Source organism: Bos indicus x Bos taurus, chromosome X (genome assembly GCF_003369695.1).
Source record: "Bos indicus x Bos taurus breed Angus x Brahman F1 hybrid chromosome X, Bos_hybrid_MaternalHap_v2.0, whole genome shotgun sequence".
Taxonomy (NCBI): domain Eukaryota; kingdom Metazoa; phylum Chordata; class Mammalia; order Artiodactyla; family Bovidae; genus Bos; species Bos indicus x Bos taurus.
In genome coordinates, this window is record NC_040105.1 from 141082421 (window position 1) to 141103326 (window position 20906).

General features: G+C 40.4%; 1 protein-coding gene across 3 annotated transcripts in view; it reads left to right on the forward strand.

The window, feature by feature from the left end:
- Window positions 1-20906, forward strand: part of LAMP2 (lysosomal associated membrane protein 2) — a 37969-nt gene that overhangs the window by 10628 nt on the left and 6435 nt on the right. For 2 of the 3 annotated variants that reach the window (XM_027535039.1, XM_027535040.1), the window contains exons 3-8: window positions 298-520; window positions 5667-5825; window positions 6737-6903; window positions 8235-8357; window positions 12485-12548; window positions 12954-13118. In XM_027535039.1, the coding sequence (XP_027390840.1) occupies window positions 298-520; window positions 5667-5825; window positions 6737-6903; window positions 8235-8357; window positions 12485-12548; window positions 12954-13118 (901 nt within the window). Of the gene's footprint in view, window positions 1-297; window positions 521-5666; window positions 5826-6736; window positions 6904-8234; window positions 8358-12484; window positions 12549-12953; window positions 13119-15742; window positions 17756-20906 lie in introns of those variants that run through there. The other variant, XM_027535042.1, reaches the window with a different exon arrangement.

The window sequence follows — 20906 nt, forward strand, 5'->3', positions numbered from 1 at the left end:
CTCAATCCTTTTTGCCTTATTTCTTTTCGTTGAGATCCTGCCTGCTTACAGCCTGATATATATATTTTTTTTAAGTCAATAGCTGAACTTCAGACTGGTTTTCCTTTTGTTTTTAGACATACATGAATTTGTCCAGAGGGACTGGTGTGTAGGTAAAGAATCGGAAACCCGTCAGCATAGACGGGCCAGGCTGGCTAGTGGGGTGTGATGTCAACTTCATAGTGGCACTCACGGTGGAAATGCTTGTTCTCATTGCTGCCTGTTTGGGACTAAGCCCCAGGTGTCTTTTTCTTTTAGAAAACTGTACCCATTTCAGACCTTGGTGCTGCAACCTACAATGGAAGCTTTTGTGGGGACGACCAGAATGGTCCTAAAATAGCAGTGCAGTTTGGGTCCGGTTTTTCCTGGATTGTGAATTTTACAAAAGAGGCAGCATCTCCATCTACTTATTTAGTCGACACCATCTCATTTTCCTACAACACTAATGATAACAAAACATTTCCTGATGCGAAGGAAAAAGGTAACCTTAAGAATTGGATTGTGTTTGTGTTCTCTTGCTCTTCATTAATAATGAACAATGTAAATAATTTAAAAGCCGTGCTTATGCATGTCTGTCTCCCTAATTGGAATGGAAATGTCATGTCTTTGGATTTTCTTGCACAGCATAGTATTTGATACAGTGAGGATGTTTGATGTCATTGCTTGATGCTTTACTGTGTACCATGTAGTACTCTAAGTATGTTGCCAGCAGCATCTCACTTTTAAGCCTTACAGCAACCCTGGGAAGTAGATTTTATCTCAGCTTTACAGGCCCGATGAGATGAGATATCTTTCCCAAAGGTCACACAGGCTAGTAAGTGGTAAGCTGGTGTTTGAACCAAAGTCTGTTGAACTTATGTGTCCGTGGCACATGACTACTGTTATTTACTTCATTCAATAGTGGGCAGTCAGTAAGTGTTGAATGAATGAGAAAATCCTTTACTGATAACTATTTTAAATGGGTACAAGTTTAGTAACCTGAGACCATCAGAAAAACTTCATCTTCGAATCTTGTTACCGTTTATATAGGATTTTGACTGTAAAGTAAAAAACGTAAGGGAAAAGAGTTGTTAAAAAAAAAAGGTAAGGTGACTAAAGTCAGCATTTGCTGCTATTTTGAGACAATTTTAGGTCAAAATGAACTTGGGAAGGCATTGGGAATTAGACCATTCTGGTAACTCCAGAATACTGGAGTTGGGTAGCCTTTCTCTTCTGCAGGGGATCTTCCCAACCCCAGGGATTGAACCCGGGTCTCCTGCATTGCAGGCATAGTCTTTACCAGCTGAGCCACCAGGGAATCCCAAGAATACTGGGGTGGGTAGCCTTTCTCTTCTCTAGGGGATCTTCCTGACGCAGGAATCGAACTGAGGTCTCCTGCATTGCAGGTGGATTCTTTACCAACTGAGCTACCAGGAAAGCCGCTCTGGTAACTTACTAGAAGTGAAATGTGTTATTAAAATATTTTGAAGGCATGGATAATGGAGATTTTAGTCTTGCTAGGAATATAATTCTCTCCTTTCTTCCCCTTCCACTGAGATTGGGATATTAACATGGTGTTCCTAGTAGCTTAGCATTTCTCACAGATAGTATTTCATCCTGACCCCAGAAACACAAGTAGATGGGCTTCAGTTGCCTGGTCTGGGGGATGAGTAATTCATTTGGATTTATGGAGTATCAAAAGATTATATTTTTAAAGACCCAGAAGTGAGTGAGCTCATGTAAAACATGGGCAGTATCACTAACTGAGACTCAGAAATCAAATCCTAGTTTTTTTTTGTTGTTTTTTTTTTTTGTTTTTTACTGATCTCTTAGTTTGAGAGGATAACTGAAGCAAGTTTGTTATTGGATATTTTGTATATTTAGCTTTCTGCTGTATATTGTCTTTCAGAACTAGGATTAGGATTTGGCCCTAACTTTCAAGGAGCTTAAGAACTAGTTGGAGAGACAAAGTGAGTGAAGTTGTTTTCCCAAGTATACATGGAAAAATTGGAAAGAACATTGAGATCTGTGTGGTTTTGTTATTGTTTGTGTTTTTGGGGTGGAGGGTTCATAAATCTTTTCTGACTTCTCAACGTACAGAGTGAACTTTACCTATGGTACATAGTCCCTGAGCTAATCAGTGGATACCTGTGGACAAGAGGGCCTGATGACAAGCAGAGGACGTCATGCATTGGAGGAGTGAGAAAGCTTGGTGTAGAGGAGGAGGGCCTGAGCTGAAACTTCGCCTAATGGTAGATTTTGAGTAAGCGGAGAATTTTGAGCAGAGTATTTCCAGCAGGGGCAAGCACAGTATGTGCAGTAGTGTTTGGAGAGCCGCCCAGTTAAATAGAGGCTATACATAGTAGAAGGAAAATCATGTTGGCCAGGTGCAGTGAGTCTAAATTAATAGGGGGCTTTGGAAGCCAAGGAACTGCTTTTAGCTTGATGGGGTAGGCACTGGGGAGCCATTTTAGATTTTTAAGCAGGAGAATGATGTAACAAAAGTAAGAGACAGTAGTTTATAAAGAATGTTCTGCAGGATTAATCGGGAAGTGAGGAGACTACAGGCAGAGATACTAGCTTAAGAGACTGTTACAGAGCTCAACGGATGATATAATAAGTACCTGGACCAAGGTGGGGTGGCAGTAAAAGCTGCTGCTGCTGCTGCTAAGTCGCTTCAATCGTGTCCGACTCTGTGTGACCCCATAGATGGCAGCCACCAGGCTCCCCCGTCCCTGGGATTCTCCAGGCAAGAACACTGGAGTGGGTTGCCATTTCCTTCTCCAATGCATGAAAGTGAAAAGTGAAAGTGAAGTCGCTCAGTCGTGTCTGACTCTTAGTGACCCCATGGACTGCAGCCTACTAGGCTCCTCTGTCCATGGGATTTTCCAGGCAAGAGTACTGGAGTGGGGTGCCATTGCCTTCTCCGGCAGTAAAAGCAGATGGGGGTTAATCTGACAGATTTAGTGGGAAGACTGTGGACTTTGAAACGTTAACACCGATCTCTCTCCCCATTCATTTATTTATTTATTTTTGGCCGTGGGCCTCCCAGGTGGCTCAGATGGTAAAGAATCCTCCTGCCAAGTGGGAGATGTGGGTTCAAGCCTTGGATCAGGAAGATCCCCTGGAGAAGAGAATGGTTACCCACTCCTGTATTCTTGCCTGGGAAATCCCATGGACAGAAGAGCCTGGCGGGACACAGTCCATGAGGTCGCAAAGAGTGGGACGTGACTGAGCTACTAAACAGCATCAACAACATTTTTTTTTGCTGTACTGAAACTATTTGAAACTATTTGAGATTTTAAATGACTCCCTTAAACAAACTGTTGATAGTTTTTTGAAATAATTTAGCATCCTATTTTTAGGCATCTGGTAATTGAAGTGACTTTGAAGTTGTTTATTGTTTTTGGCTGTGCCACAGTTTCTCGGAGTTTAGTTCCCAACCAGCAATTAAACCCGCATCCTTGGCAGTGAAAGACCGGAGTCCTAACCACAGGGAATTACCTCCTGCTGTTTCCTTTAAATTTTTCTTTTTCATGATTAAAATACAGTGTACTCTGCTCAGTGTTATGTGCCAACTTGGATGGGAGGTTGGGGGGAGAATGTGCTTTGCCGCCCACTCGTGTCTGACTCTCTGCAACCCCATGGACTGTAACCCGCCAGGCTCCTCTGTCCATGGGGATTCTCCAGGCAAGAATACTGGAGTGGGTTGCCACACTTTCCTCCAGGGATCTTCCGAGCCCAGGGATCGAACCCAGGTCTCCCTCATTGCAGGCAGATTCTGTACTGTCTAAGCCACAATGTATATGTATGGCTAAGTCCCTTCACTTAATCACCTATACCCCAATACAAAATGTATTTGGTGTTAAATAAATGAAAAATTTTTTAAAATTACAGTGTAGAAATAGAAAAGAGTACAGGAAATAACAGAACCACACATAAACCCATTACCCAGAACTAATGTCGTTTTTTCCATATTTGCCTCATTGTTTTATTTCAAGAAATAAAAAACCTTACCAGGTAGTCTAGAGGTTTCCTTTGTACCCACTCCTCAGAGCCATTTTCCTCCCTGCCTCCCAAGAGGGGATCACTCTTGGGAGTTAGGAGTGTAGCCTTCCTGTCTATATGTTTGTATTTGACTAATATATATGTCAATATGTGTTCAGACACAATGCATCATTTTAAAAATGACAGTTTTATAACGTAACTCCGGTGTGTCTATGACTTGTTTTTGCACTCATTTGTATTTTGAGGTCTGTCTATGTACAGCCAGTTCAGACATCTGTTCACTTAGTTAACAGTGAAAAATGGTTTTGGAGGAAACTGTTGTGGTTCATTGGTTTAAATTTTTTTTCCCTTTGGCATTTCACTATAGGCATTATAATAACTGCACAGAAAGGCGGTAACTTGTTGCTTTCATATTGTGAGATTTTCCTAAATGGAATAGTCTCTAAATTCTATCCAGGAAGAGGTTTCAAAAACTCATTTTAGTTACTTTCACTTACTTTGGGATTGTAGCACAAAAATAATCCTTGATTATTCCATCTCTCTTGTTTGTTTTGTCGCTAAGTCATGTTGCTTCTACCTTAGATAAGTGTTTGCAATTTGCCTCTCTGTTCTCTTCTTGGGCTTCCCTGGTGGCTCCGTGTGGTAATGAACCCGCCTGCCAGTGCAAGAGATGTGGGTTCAATCCCTGGGTCGGGAAGATCCCCTGGAGGAGGAAATGGCAACTCAGTCCAGAATTCTTGGCTGGGAAATCCCATGGACAGAAGGAACTGGCAGGCTACAGTCCGTGGAGTCACAAAGAGTCAGCCGTGACTGAGCGCGCACGCATGCTCTCTTCTTACTGCCCCTCACTGTCTTGGTTTAGGCAACTCCTCCTCATCTCCCCTGCTTTTTTATACTTTTCTTTCTTTCTTTATTTTTGTGCTGGATCTTTGTTGCTTTCAGGTTTTCCTCTAGTTGTGACCAGTTGGCTTCTCTCTAGTGTGCTGGCTTCTCATTGAGGTGGTTTCTTGTTGTGGAGCATGGATGGTAGGGCGCATGGGCTTCGGTAGTTGTAGCACGTGGGCTCTGGAGCACAGGCTCGATAACTGTGGGCTTAGTTGCCCTGCGGCATATGGGATCTTCCCAGATTAGGGATCGAGTCCATGTCTGCTGCATTGGCAGGTGGGTTCTCTACCACTGAGCCACCAGGGGAGCCCTCATCTTTCCTCTTAACCAGGTCGTTAGCGTACTAGCTAGTTTACCTCTTAAATGACTTTGCTTACAAAGTTTTCTGCTCTGCCTGACGTCTACAGTTTTGCTGTCTTCCTTAAATGACATGTTTGTTATTTCCAGCTTTAAAAACTGAAACTTACCTTCTATTGCTAACAAAACAATGCCCAACCTGTCCTTAGGTCATAGAATATGCTGCAAAGTGTGACCACCTGCAACTTATCTTTCCTTCCTAATTCCATCACCCCTTTCCTCTTAACCCCTTGTGTTTTAGCCACAGTGAATTGGTCAGTCCCTGAACAGGCCTTGTCTGTTGTCACTTCAGGAGTGGGGTGGGGCATGCACACAGAAAAGGTGAAACTCTGTGTATTTATATGATCACTTTCCTCCTACCTTCTTGGAAATAGCTGTTGTTAAATCTTGTCTTACAGAAGTTTTTACTGTTAATAACCGTGTGGCACTCAAGATTCCATTGAATGACATCTTTAGATGCAATAGTTTGTCAACCTTAGAAAACCGTGACGTTGTCCAGCACTATTGGGACGTTCATGTACAAGCTTTTGTCCAGAATGGCACAGTGAGCACAACAGGTAAGACGTTTCTGTACTTGGGTCCTGACTTAAGATGACAGTATACCAAGAAGCTTTAGTTGAAGTACCATCTGAAGCATTTATATGTTAAGACTGACAGCTACATTGTACTGTAAAGTTTTATAAATAACAGCAATCCTGATTCTGGTAGAACTTGCACTTACAGGTTTCTGATGGACATGTGGCGGAATGATCTTCTGAAATACCTACCTCTAGTGCTCCCCGTGGATAAAACCTAATCTTGGTTGGAACAAATCCTCAAATAGCATTTGATCCTCACCTTTTAAGCTTTTGAAGATCCCAGACAAAAGCTGAGAAATTGGATTTGTGTTCTAATCTTGACTTTTATAAATTGATTTGGTAACTTTTATATGACTTTATTGGAAATACATTAATTTCTCAGCCACCAGTTCTGGAAAACGACCAGCACTTCCTGTGAAGAGGTTGAAATGCCTATGATTTGCTGTAGGGGCAACACAGAGAAAAGGTTCATTTGTATTTAAATCCTTCAGTAATTTTTAAACTTTTTTTTTAGTTAAAAACACTTTTTTTTTTTTTTAATGTAGGGGTGAACTGTTTTCAAACTTAAATCTCTGATTTTCATCTCAGAAGCAGGTGATAATTTGGGGGGAACAAAGTGTATAAAAAGATGAGTGTGTGGCCACATGTGAGTAGATAAAGCATTTGGATGTGTCTGGAGCCCATGTGCTGTGTCGTAACTTTTTTAAGATTGTCTGCATATGAAGCAGCAGTTTGAGGACCTCTGCCTCATTTAGTTTAAAATACTAATAATACTTTCAAGACATTCCCTATCCCAAATATAATCCTTTTGGACTTCTGTTTTGAGAAGTATGTTGCTCTTCCCTGACCTTATGAATTAAACAGTTTATTTTGTCCTTTGTATGTCTTAGAGTTTTTGTGTGATAAAGATAAAACTGTAACCACTGCCGTGCCCATCGTTCCCACCACGCTGCCATCTCCAACAAAACCAGTGGTCGGATCCTATTCAGTTGTAAATAGCAATGGTACCTGTCTTCTGGCTACCATGGGGCTGCAGCTGAACATTACTCATGATAAGGTATAGTTGCCTGTTTTTATTGATACGTTCTTTTCTGTATCTCCTTTCCAATGTAGTGGGTCCAGCCTTCAGCCCAAGAGTAGTGTAATAGACTGATGCAGTTTTAAATACTGATCTGATGTTGTCTTGTAGAGTTGTAACTAATTTGAGTTAATACAACCGTAAAGAGTTAATGTCACTGTCAAAGGATTGTCTTGGCCAGCAGGAAACCTATTAGTTTAAGGAACTCTTTGGGGTGTAGATTCTTTTCCCGTCAGCAGGTCACAATATGAGCAGTTTTTTTTTTTTTAAGAGTAGTCTTTTTTAAAATGTTTATTTATTTTTACTTATTCTTCTCTGTGCTGGGTCTTCATTGCTTTGGGTGCGCTTTCTCTAGTTGTGGTGAGTGGGGGCTACTCATCGTTACTGTGCACAGGCTTCTCAGTGTGGTGGCTTCTCCATTGTGGAGCATGGGTTCTAGGCACATGGGCCTCAGTAGTTGCTACTCTCCAGCTCTAGAGCCTGGGCTCAGTGGTTGTGGCATACGGGCTTATTTGCTCTGTGGCATGTGGGATCTTCCTGGACCAGGGATGGAACCTGAGTCCCTTGCATTGGCAGGCAGATTCTTATTCACTGCACCACGAGGGAAGTCCAAGCAGTTGATCTTTGTTTCAGTTAGTTTAAAGTACAACTCCTTCACACTTTTATGTGAGGGCTTCCCTGGTGGCTCAGATGGTAAAAAAATCTGCCTGCAGTGCAGGAGACCCTGGCTTGATCCTGGGTCAGGAAGATCCCCTGGAGAAGGGAATAGCAACCCATTCCAGTATTCGTGCCTAGAGAATTCTGTGGTCAGACCATGGGGTTGCAAAGAGTCGGACACAACTGAGCGACTAACACTGTAAACTTGGAACAGTGCAACTGTTTCTCCAGCTGTTTGATGATCTGAATGGTATAGGTAGGTAAATACAGAAAGGAGTACCTGATGGCACTTCTGCTTGCAAAGCTCTATTGGGCCTACAGAGGGCGTTCTGGCAAACCGATCCCATTTCCAGTGTCTTAGGACTTAAACAAGCTAGACAAATGGCTCTTGTGCACCATAAAAAATGTCTTTTCATTTGGCTCATTGTTTGAGGAAGCTTCCCTCTTGTCTTCCTTTTTTTTTTTTTTAAAGTCTGCTGAGTTACAGCTTGAGGGGCTTGTGCCAGCTTTGAAAGTAAGACATCATACATTTAAGTATCCAGGAGACAAAAGGAGTTTTTGTTTTCCATGAACTTGATCTTATTGGAATATAAGGTTTTGCTATAGATTTTTATGGTTAATCTATGCCTTTCTCCCCTCCTCTTCCCCTAAAGGTTGCTTCAGTTTTTAATATCAATCCCAACACAACCAACGCTACTGGCAGCTGCCAACCTCAAACTGCTCTGCTCAGGCTGAGCAGCAGCAACATCAAGTATCTCGACTTTGTCTTTGCTGTGGTGAGTAACTGGTTCATCAAGAATTAGGATCATTCTCTCAGAAACACATCTGAAAGTCTCTGTGTGAATGGGTGTGTTATGTTTATGTGTTGAGGGGGATAATTATCTCTCTTTTCCATTTCAACACTACTTAATTACACAGTGTAGTCCATTGATTCCTGTTAATTCTGCAGGGTCACTTCCATGTTCTGTGGACTGGGCTCATTCTCCTCTTCTGCTGTTATATAGACCTTAGGGTAGGAGTAAAAATTAACCCATATCAAAAAAAAATCTAATTTGTACAAATAGATATATGTAATAATAAAGTCTATTTATAAAAGACAAAGTACTTTCCATAGTTTTTTTCCATTATTGGTTAGAAAATTCTCCTGTTTATGTATTATAATATTTAGGCTTTTTCAGGCTTATACTACTTGTCAGAGTACCAGTAATGATGATAGCTAACACTTACTGAGTACTCAGTGAGTCCAAGGCTCTGCATGTACTGCGTCAGGATAGTTTATAATGGTGGCGTCCAGGTTTTCTTTGTTCATGGTCCTATCAAAGGCTGGACCCTAAACAGGAGTTTTCATGCATGTTCGACTTCTAGCTAGCAGAAATTAATCATTGGGGACCTTCATTTCCACCTTCTCAGAAGCAGTTGTTACCCTCGTAATTTTTTGAAGGGTGTGTGTGTGTGCGTGCATGTGCGTGCACAGGTTATGACAAATTGGAATGGGGAAGTGGGGCTAGCTACCCATGAGGGAACCTGTTGACCCACCAAAAGTTAATATATAAGTGGCTAAAAACAGTTGTGCTTTTAAATCAGATTACTCATATCTAGGGATGGGGAAATAGCTTCAACATCTGATATATGAGAAGTTAGGTATGCCTTTGTTTCTTGTCTAAACTTGGTATTTTGAGTATAAAGCCTTTTTCCTCTATGGAAAGTAAGTGGAGTAATTAATGATTATATTTTAGAAAGATTTATAAAAATCTTTTTCCAATATGTAAATAATTTCTCCATTACAGTACACATATGACCAGTGAACTGCTATTAAGAATGTATAGTTAAGCTTGTCATCTTCAATGTGGTAGAGGAAGCTTCCCAAGTTAACCTCATAGAGATTATATTCTAGTCAGTAAAAATGAAGGAAGCAATATTTTAGATTCATTCCTTTTTGAGTGATTAAGCTTGATCTTTCTAGCTGAGGTAGGATCCTAAAGGGAACATGGTTTTTTCTGACTCTCATGGGGAAATATGTAATACTTAATTCCAGAAGACTATTCTAAAATGTAGTTCAAAATAGTGACATTTTAACCCTGCTACAGGTACTTTGAAAAGTCTAGAAATATCTACAGTGTCACCAGAGTTCAGTGGGGCCCATCTCACCTTCAATCTTATCATGGCAGTTGCTTCTCAGGATAATTGATTCAGTGTATGTACAGGATGCTTTTTATAGTGTTCATGAGGTTCTAATGGCAAGTATACTGGGGTGGTTTGCCATTTACTCCTCCAGTGGATCACATTTTGTCAGAACTCTCCTATGACCCATCTGTCTTGGATGGCCTTACACAGCAAGGCTCGTAGCTTAATTGAGTTACCCAAGCCACTCGCCATGGCAAGGCGTGTGTTCCGCCCCCCCATTGGAAAAGACCTGATGCTGGGAAAGATTGAGGGCAAAAGGAAAAGAGGGTGTCAGAGGATGAGATGGCTGGATGGCATCACTATTGCAATGGACATGAACTTGGGTGAACTCCAGGAGGTGGTGAGGGACAGGGAGGCCTGACGTGCTGCAGTCCACAGGATCGCGAAGAGTTGGACACGACTGGGCGACTGAACAACAACACAGGATGCTATGGTGGGATACAAAGAAGAAGGCCTATATTCTTAAGATGCCCATGATTTATTGGTCAAGGTGTGTGCGTGCATGCGCTCAGTTGTATCCAACTTTTGTGACCGCATGAACTGTAGCCCACCAGTCTCCTCTGTCCATGGAATTTTCCAGGCAAGAGAACTGGAGCAAGTTGCTGTTTCCTTCTCCACGGGATCTTCCTGACTCAGGGATCGAGCCTGCATCTCCTGCGTTGGCAGGCGGATTCTTTACCACGGAGCCACTGGGGAAGCCCCCAAGTGATAAAGATAGCAGTGTACAAATAACCACCACTTTTATGGAAGGCCTTGAATGCCATGCTGGCTTTTGGATTTGATTCTGTGGAAAAGTAGACTGTGCTGTAGGAGGTGCATTCAAAGTGGGGTGAGTGTTAGACCAGAGGAAAGTACAAAGTGCTATGGGAGTAAAGGAGGGCTTCCCAGGTGATTCAGTGGTAAAGAATCTGCCTGCAATTGCAGGAGACACAAGAGTCCCAGGTTCGATCCTTGGATCAGGAAGGTCCTCTGGAGAAGGGAATGGCTGCTTCCAATATTCTTGCGTAGAGAGTTCCATGGACAGAGGAACCTGGCGCCCTACAGTCCATGGGGTCACAAAGAGTCAGACATGACTGAGTGCCCCAACACAACAATGGAAGTATAGAGGAGTGAGCCATTAATTCCGGCTGGAGGAGAGTCAGGAGGGCTTTACAGAAGAGATGACATAAAAGCTGGACATTCAAGAATGGGTCAGATGTGTACACATGGAGTATAAGAGGAGTAAGTGAAAAAGTACAGAATATCCCTGGATAAAGGAGCACAATCAAGACCAGGTGGAAAATGAGGCATGGAGCGTGTTCAGTGAATGATAAGTTTGGAAGAGTGTTTGGGACAAATTGTGGAGAGCCTTGAATGGCAAACCAAGGAGAGATGGGGTGGCATTGTCAAGACTTCTGTGTGCTTTCTCCTGAAGTTCTCTTAGTCTGCCCCCTTGTTTTCATTCCCTACCGATCCCAGCCTCCATTACTGCTTACCTCCTAACTAGTTTCAGACCACCTCCTAACTGGTCCCCCCCTTCTCCTCCCCTCCCCTAATGTACTTCGGCATCAGCTGAATCTTCTTGAAGCTCAGCTCTTTCTCAGAAACTGCAGTAGTTCTGTTTTGCCAACAAGAAAACATCTAAATTCCATGCCTGGGGCAGCTCAAGCCTCCTCTCCCCGCTGTGCAAAGTAACCTGCATATCCAGCTCTATGATTCCTTCTTTCCCTTGTCGTGAATCTCATGCTTCCGTCACCATGTTCCCTGTGCACATCCGCTGTGGTAGGAGAGTGGCCAAGGAACCAACCCTCAGGCTCCACAGCCAGACTCCCTGGCGTCAAATCCCAGCTAACTCTGTAGCCTTGTGGAAGTTGCTCAACACCCTCCATGGATCAGTTATCCCATCTCAAAATGGGGTGTTGTAATTCTTCCATGAAGCCTCCTGGGTAAAGTTTTAGGAACAGTGCTTGGCACTTAAAGTTTTCAGATGCCAGTGTGCTTGCGGTAATGCTCATTTCTGACTTCTTTACTCAGGCTCTTCCCTTCTTGAATACTCATTTGTGCTTCTTTCCTAATTGAATCCTACCCCATTCAGATGGCCTGCCCCTAACCTTCTGTTGCCTTTGCTCCTTCCCTAGTTGGAATTCCTCTCCTTTTATTCATAATTTATCACTTTCTTTTTTGTAGTATGGTTATTTATTTTTCTTTGTCTTCTCTGGCAGAGTGTAAACACAATGGGGGCAGGATCCAAATGTGTCCATTTTGCTGGCTCCCTGGAACACTTTGATGTGTTACCTTGTACATAGTAAGCGGTGAAGTAATTAGAAGGATCGTTTGATCAGATTAATGCTTCAGAAAGAAAACAGCATTGGAGGAAAAACAGAGCTGGACAGGCAGAAAGGCAGGGAGCCCTGTGAAGAGGCTGTTGTGATCCAGGCTAGAGGTGGTAAGGGCTTGGAAAGTGACAGATCAGAACGGAGGGAGTGAATTGCTGAGTGTCTGGGAACCAGGTGAGCACATCATCTCTGGTCCCAAAGTTGGAAACAAAAATGAAGAGGAAAAGGGTTTCAGTCACATTTTGAGTCTCTTGACTTATTTGCAATTTGTGCTACTGAACCAGGTCTAATCCCTGGTTGGATCTTCTGGGTAATAGTGTTAGATTGCTCTTCTTCCGTAGATGTTAACTGTGTCTGTAAACAGCTGTAATGCATTGACTAACTGGATGCTTTTTTTCACACAGAAAAATGAAAACCGATTCTATCTGAAGGAGGTGAATGTCAGCATGATTTTGGTTAATGGCTCTGGTAAGCAAAACATTGGCCTGGGGGGTGGGGAAGAATATAGGTTTCACTGAAAGAATACAAACCATAATTAATGACAAGCGCCTTATTTTATGGAACAGAAGATTCTATGTCAAAATTGGGCTTTGACCGTAACTTAGAACCGGTTTTATCTTTTGCAATATCTTGTATTTTCAAAGCATAGTGAATAATAGTTAAGAATGTGACTGGGTTTTAGACTGTCGCAACATCCAAAGAGAGATAGGGAACCTAGTTAGTGATCTTAAGAATGGCTTTTTGTGGGCAGACCCTGTACCCTGAGCTCTCCCGTATTTCACAGAAAATTCCTCAGGATTGTCTTCCCCCTCCCCCCTTTTTAAAAAATATTGACAGGATAAGAAGTTACTAACATTTTTTTTTCCTTTAAAGTTTACAGCATTTCAAATACCAATCTCAGCTACTGGGATGCTCCCCTGGGAAGTTCTTATATGTGCAACAAAGAGCAGACCGTTTCCGTGTCTGGAGCATTTCAGATAAATACCTTTGATCTAAGGGTTCAGCCTTTCAGTGTGACAGAAGGAAAGTATTCTACTGGTAAGAGTCAAGCAAGTTTTATTAATAATTTATGCTCATAGGTTGACTGCTAGGTGGCTTTTATTTTGAGTTGTGGAAATTTAAGCCCTGGAATAGAGAAATAGGAATTCACCTCTTGACTCTTGTAGCCCTTGAGCAAGTAGTATGACTGTATTAGCTAATCATTTTGCTCAAATTAGGTGTGTTTTGTAATCTCAAAACCATTTGCAGCAAAATTCTTAAAGCTAAAAACTGATAGGTGCTTAAGTGAGCTTTACAATACTTTGGCCACCTCATGTGAAGAGTTGACTCATTGGAAAAGACTGATGCTGGGAGGGATTGGGGGCAGGAGGAGAAGGGGACAACAAAGGATGAGATGGCTGGATAGCATCACCGACTTGATGGACGTGAGTCTGAGTGAACTCCGGGAGTTGGTGATGGGCAGGGAGGCCTGGCGTGCTGCGATTCATGGGGTCGCAAAGAGTCGGACACGACTGAGCGACTGAACTGAACTGAACATAAGACGCAGACACTCCTCCATGGGTTGTCATTTGTGGGAAGGATGGCACTGGGGAACAGCAGTTTTTGAGCATCTTGACTGCCTTCTTGGGGCCATCTTCTCACTGGAAACATTTTCATACTCAAAGCAGTTTGGTCTCATTTTATTAAGACAAAAGATTGCGGTAGGAAAGCCTCAGATGTGGCCTATGTTTTGGCCAGCTAGAATGATCTGGAGAGTTTTGAAAGCATGTGCCAGTGTGAATGAGGCTTTTTGAAGGTCTACTCAGGGCTAATGGTGGTATTTAACAGATTTTTAGTGAAAGCTTTGTGAACGGCTCATTACACTGTGTTTATACGATTATGAAAGATGCATTTGGCATTACAAGATTAAAATCTGCATGAAGAGGGAAAAGTACATAAAATTCCTTAATTGACTCGTCTTTTAAACCCGATTATATAAAATGGATGATTTGTGGATCACAGCTCTGCTGAGCAGAGCCACACCAGTCATCCCCATCCTTTTCAACAATGAATTCAGTGGTTTAGAAAGAAATGTGGAAGCTGCATCTGAAAGTGAATATGCTGCGAGCTGCTCAGCGGTTTTGCAGTAGTGCTGAACACCTAGCCGGCCTTGGTTAGGCCAGAATAAATTAGGCTCTTGACCCTACCATTCTTGTGATTAGAGGGGTTGATCACAATTAAAACATAGTCTCAAGAATTCATTTTCCCCTTTGTCAGATTTTGCTTGTGTGCTCAGTCACTCAGTCGTGTCTGGCTCTCTGCGACCCCATGAACTGTAGCCCACCAGGCTCCTCTGTCCATGGGATTTTCCCTACTAGACTACTGGAGTGGGTTACCATTTCCTTCTCAATTATTTTGATCCTTTCATGGTTTTACTTTTGAGTCTTCATCAAACTCCTCCTCTGCATTATAACCTTCAAATTTTAAGTCCAGATTTGTGTTTAGAACTTCAGATTATTTGCAGTGTGCAGTCAGCTCAAGCCTGTTAATCTAGTCAGCTAAAATACAGATGAGCTGTATTTTTTCTCTTATTTTCCGCTTTGGTTTTCATATACATAGAATTAAAAATATCACCCAAAGGAGTATACAACATTTAGTACTGAGACTGAATGTATAATCTATTTGTGGAGCTAGGTTCTTGACTGGTAATACTTGACTGTATAGGAGGAGGAAATAGACTTTCAGTAAGGTAAGAGTGTTAATTGGATTTTACTGAATCAGACTGCTCTCTAGCAATGGAAAAGATAGCCCCTGTGAGCCGTGACTGGATTGATAAATGTGGTAAACACACTCAAATTAGTCAGAAGTCTCAGTTTCTGGGCTTTAGCAGCCACTAGAAGTGTTTCCTCAAAGTTGAGAATCTGCAGGCTTTTTTTGTAAAGGCTCACACAGCGTTTCAGCTTTGGAGGCCATATGGTCTCTGTCACAACTATTGAGCTCTGCCGTTGAGGCATGAAAAAGAGCCTCAGGCAATAAACAAGTGAACGTGGCTGTTTTCCAGTAAAACTTGCCTTGTGGATACTAGAAACTCGAATTTCATGTAATTCACATGAATCACAAAATCCTCTTTCTTTGTTTTTGGCCCCCCACCCCCACCAATCATTTAAAAATGTTCAAAAGGCACTTTTTTAGCCTTTGGGACAGATTTGGTTCACAGGCTATAGTGTGGCTCTTCTGATCCCGTGATGAAACCTTCCTAATCTGCTCCCAGTTTCCCTAAAGACATCACTCTGCCATGAAGAGTCTAAACTGGCTATGTAGAAATCTGGCTAGATTGGCTCCCTTCATTTCTGATAAAGTAATACTCCTATTTTGGAAAGCACTTGGAATATATAAACAAAGAAATATAGACACATGTATGTGTTTTACATAAATGAGTACACATGCATATATATCTAATATATACAAACACATGAATGAAAGGACAAATAAGTTTTTGGATTTTGATTCTAGAACAATCTATAATTTATGTAGCTTTATCATAAAAATAGACCTGTCTTAATTACTTAAAGTTGATCTTTAAGAGCATTTTCTGACTTTTTAATGAACATCTTTTACTTTTGGAACATCATTTCTTTTTTTATTATACTCATTCTTTGTTACACACTTTTTCTCACCTACAGCCCAAGAGTGTTCGCTGGATGATGACACCATTCTAATACCAATTATAGTTGGTGCTGGTCTTTCAGGCTTGATTATCGTTATAGTGATTGCTTACCTAATTGGCAGAAGAAAAAGTTATGCTGGATATCAGACTCTGTAACACTAATCTACATGATAATAAAAGCAAGTACAAATTCCAACATGCAATACTATTCAACTTAAGGTGTATATAGTTTACAGTGCTGATCTTAAAACAGGTGGTATTGGGGGATTTCAAACTCAAATAGATAAAAACACCCCTAAAATGATCAACTATAAATTAATCACATGATTTTGGCTTTTCCAACTAAGGAATTTAAAACATTTTTATAGCGCCCCCCCACACACACAAATGTGCAAAATCGCATGGATTATAAATTCTGTTTTACATTGCCTTGAATTAGTATTCCATTGTTGTCACTTTAGACATTCTGATTAGAAATACCCAGTTTAGGAAAAAGAGCTTAACTCCCTCCCCACCCTCGTATGTAGTCAAATTGAGACAACACATTCTGTGGTGGGTTTGTACTTGCTCATTTTGCATTTCTTAGTGATTTGGTTTGCAGGTTAACTTAGCTGCTTTGGCATTGCTGCATATTTGACTATGAGAGATATGCCAATAGATGTGAACAGGGTCTAATAGTATTATATTCTTAGCAATGCATGCTTTTCTAATGCCTTTTGAGTACACTTGTACTTAATATGGCTGTAGTGACAAAAGATACAAAAGCTTTTAAAATTTTAGAATAGGTGTTAATCTTACCGTTGAATCCTTTCTTTAAAAAAAAAACCTGGGTAATTCAGCCTTTTAAATGGTAAAATACAAGACTATTCCAACTGGGCATTTCAATCCATTTTCCAGATGCTTTAGAGATAATTGCTAGGCAGTGCCAATTTGCGGCGTTAGTTCTTTGTACCCATAAATTGGCCCCTAGGCACAGTGCTAATATTAATGTCACTAGATTTATGTAGATTTCTCTTTAGTCTTTGAATCTCTGTGTTGGTGGTAGTTTGTTTTATCTTTCCTTTTCCTTAAAGAAGAAATGCCAGTATGTCCTAGAACCTAGATAAAGAACTTGGACCCAACCCAAAAGTCTTGGTCTCCTCTTTGTTGACGAAAAAGCTGTTCTTCCTTTCCAGCTTGCATTGATGGCTACATTTACTAATGTGGCTTTCATATTTAAATAGTTCAGTGCTAATCAAAGCTTACGTTATTATTGTTCATTACAGTAGCATCATCAATTCATGTACTTTGTTAAGTTTTGTGCTCTGGGGAGAGGCACCAATTGTCCATTTCACCTGCACCACCTAATGTCTAGAGCCCCTCTCTAGAAAGCTTCTTGGAGCTGCTTTGCCAGCTTAAGGCACTTTTTAAAGGCTAAATAGAAATCTGATTTTTTTTAAAAATTTTATTTAAATAATGTTTTAGTGTAAGATTGTTACCCTTATAGGAATGGACAACGCTTCCAAGAGTATGAGCCTTAGATATTTCTCAAGAGTCAAAGCAAAGCAGCTTTTTTAAAAAATAAAAATTGGAAGCACAAGCAAGTGGCACTGGCTTAATGCTGTTAATGTTTCTAGAAGTTTCTACCTTGAGATTATATACCTGATTCATATTAAAATACCTCTAATTAGCACTGTTTTATAGAGAACCTGACTTAATTGATTATTTTCGTATTTTACATGGGCCAGTTTATATGCTATTATTCACGCTATTAGTTCGTATAGCCACGTGTTCTTTGTACCTTTTGTAGTTTTGTTTTACTGGGTTTACATCTTGATGGTCTAACACTCTATTTGGTTTCTGGGTGTTTCTCATGGGTTAGCATTTGTATAAAGAATCTGGTCCATGTAAATGCTTTTCATGTTTTTTTCCTCAAATGTTTAAACCACTAGTTGATGTATGGTATTTCTCTTCGGTTATTTGACTGTCCACTTGCTCAACATATTGCTTCTAAAACAAACAATAAAGATTCTTTTATTTCTTAAGGAAATTTGCTCACATTTCTTTCCTGTTGGCTAAAGTCTAGATTTTGTCTACTATATAATGGCAATTTCTTCCAAAAGGAAAAACTTCAGAAATGCCTAGAACTAAGTTATTTCCAGAATGTTCTGTGTATTACTGTCTGGGAGAGTGGCGTGTGTGTGTGTGTGTGTGTGTGTGTATAGGTCCTTACTGATGTTGGGGTGGCTACAGAGTAAAAATCAGGTCGGGGATGAGATGTGTATGGGATGTATGTATGTGTGTGTGTAAGTTCCCCAGTTGAATCTTATGTGTAGCCAGTTAGAAAACCAATGATTTAGAATATTTTATAGTAAAAGCAACAGAATATCTCTGTATACTTTTCTCAACACCTAAATTGAGGCTGATATTTAATATCTACATTGCAGCCTCACAAAGCAAGCTATTGATCCAAGCCAAAACAGGATTGTATGTAATCTTTCTCTCAGATCACCTTAAAATGCATGAAACTTCCAATTTCTAGATGACTTCCCAGTCTACCTTAGTGTATCACACACAACCATTTAGCAGCCTGGCTGGCTTTCCTCTGGCTCAGCCAGTTAAGCCTGTGACCACCAGTTAATCATCACAGCTCTGAACGCTACTAGCAGCCATGTGCCTTCGGTCAGGCTACTCAGTTGGGGTCTCTCAGGTTTTTCATCTGGGGGTTGAGGGTTTTCAAGTCTTGTTACTTTTATTTCTTTGAGTGAAATTTTTCATTTCAGTGAAGAAAAATATACATCTGAGTATTTTTAGAAGAAACCTGATAAGCTACTTGTTAGGGATAAAAAGCATATTTTCATCAAGTGTAAAACATACCGTCTGAAGTTTATTGCAACTTTTTAGGAGGAATTCTTAAAAGAATCAAGATAATTTTAGGATTATAGCATTTTTATTTCTTTTTATTTAAGTAGATAATATTATACTGTCTTAGGCTCACCTTTCTCCTACTTATCTCCTGATCTTTTATCCTAGTACCTAATTTTCTGCATCAATAATTATCATATTTTTGAAACTAGTATAGAGTAGCTTCAAGTATCTTTTCAGATCCGTATAATAAACTTCAAGTGGTTTGACTGTATATCTAAAAGATATGTGATAAATGTCACATAAGAATGTGCTTCTTAATGTTGATTCTTCCAAAGAGAAATTGACTCATTGGTTTTAAAGAGGTGTTTGTTTTCTATTTTATTATAAATGTACATCTTGACTTTTCAACCCTCACCCTGAAAAGTGTCTCTGACAAATTTCTGAACTAACAGAAAATTGAAGATTAACAGCATTTTTAAAATCTCCATGAACATTTTCCTTGAGATTTCAATGGCCATGAAATTTTACCTCTAAAATTCTTCACTGCTTCTGTGATCATTAAACTCTTCCACTTTTCCATTCTCCAGAAATATTTTCAGTATGGTCTCAAGTGTACATTAGGCAGATAGAGCAGGTCAGAATGACTTACAAAAGGAGGTTTTTCTTCAAGATGTGATTTTATTAAAATTTCTGTTTACCAAAACATCTTTCCATTACCTGAAGAACTTTTGCAGGTTGATTTCATAAAATCAATAGTTATTATAAATTAATACTTCACATACTAGTTGAGAACATTTTAGGTAAATGACAGCATCTAGAAAGATCTTTGTATTAGTGGAATTGCTTTTTTGATCTAAGAATATTTGTCTTACATGAAAGCCTTATTGGCAGTATTTATTAAAGTCATTTCACTAGTTTCAAATTGGGTCAAATACCCAATTTGGGAAAGAGAGGAGTTTGAATTTGTTTCCAGAATAAATTAATCTACTAATAAATTTTTTAAAAACCAAGTTATATAAAATCCAAAGCATGATACTTTATGGTACATGTCACCCAAGTGTTTATATGCTGGCTGGTAATTTGGGAAATTGAAGGGGAGGAGCTCACTGGGTGATCTTAACACCATAAATCCACAAAAGCCACATCTGGCAATCTTAGCTATCCTGATTGTTAACAAAACCAAGAAGCAAGTGAAAAAGATCATTGAGCTGGCAGCCAAAGTTGATGTCACAAAGTCCATAAACTCTAGGATTGCATATTGTTCCCAGTTATTGCTCCAGAGACTAGTGAAAGGCTGGCACATTTCTTACTTGAAAATACAGATTTGCCTTGCAGCTATTCATTCTTTTGGGCACAATTCTAATAAGCATAATTATCTGATTTATCAATCCCTGGTAAATTGCAAGTGAGGAGGAGAATTAGGGCAGTAAGAGGCAAAGAAATGGAAAACAGAAGTTGTGGTTCAACATACTAGCTGCTTCATGTCTCTGCAAACATACCACCATCTACACTGTTCCTTTCTTCTAGAGTCTCAGTAGGTTTTCTTCTGGTCAGTGCTTCTAGAATTGCATTTCTCCTGCCTTCCAGGAGGCATCTTCAACCTGTAAAAAACTCATGGCTTTTTCCTTGATCGTGTAACCACTTAAGTCCCTCCCACCCTGAAGATACCCTTTCTTAACCCCGTGTCCCCCTGCTGTCTACCTTTCTTTGGTCCCTCTAAACTTCTCATAACAAATACTGTGTTCCTCATCCCAAGTTCTTGATCTCCTAAGCAATCACTTCCCACTCACTCTTAAACCTGCAACAATATGACTCCTAGCCCCCACCCTCTGTATTGCTTCAACCAGTGGACATTTCTCAGGCATCTCTAGTAATTGACACTATTCTCCTATGATAATGGAAACTGTTTCCTTGGCTTCTGAGGCACCATTTTCTACCTACCTTTCCTACTTTTCCCTACTCCTTTATGCTTCAAAGGGTTTTGTCCCTGACCCTCTTACTTCGTCTGCCCTTGCTGAAGAAATACCTCTGTCCCTGGTTTGACCTATCACTTAAGTACATCAACCACTTGGTTAAGACGCAGGTATCTGAAACTTGAATGTCTCCCTCTTACACAGATCCCTCTTTACCCTCTCCCAACACACAGATTTTAAAGATTAAAAAATTAACCCTCACAAAATAATTACATATAAAACTGAAATGCATATTATTCCTCTGTATTCCTTATCACCATGAAGGGCACCAGCATCTACCTAATTACCAAAGCGTGGAATTGGGAGCCATTCTATTATCTCCTACCACACCGCCTACATCCATTTGGTCAGTTCTGTCTT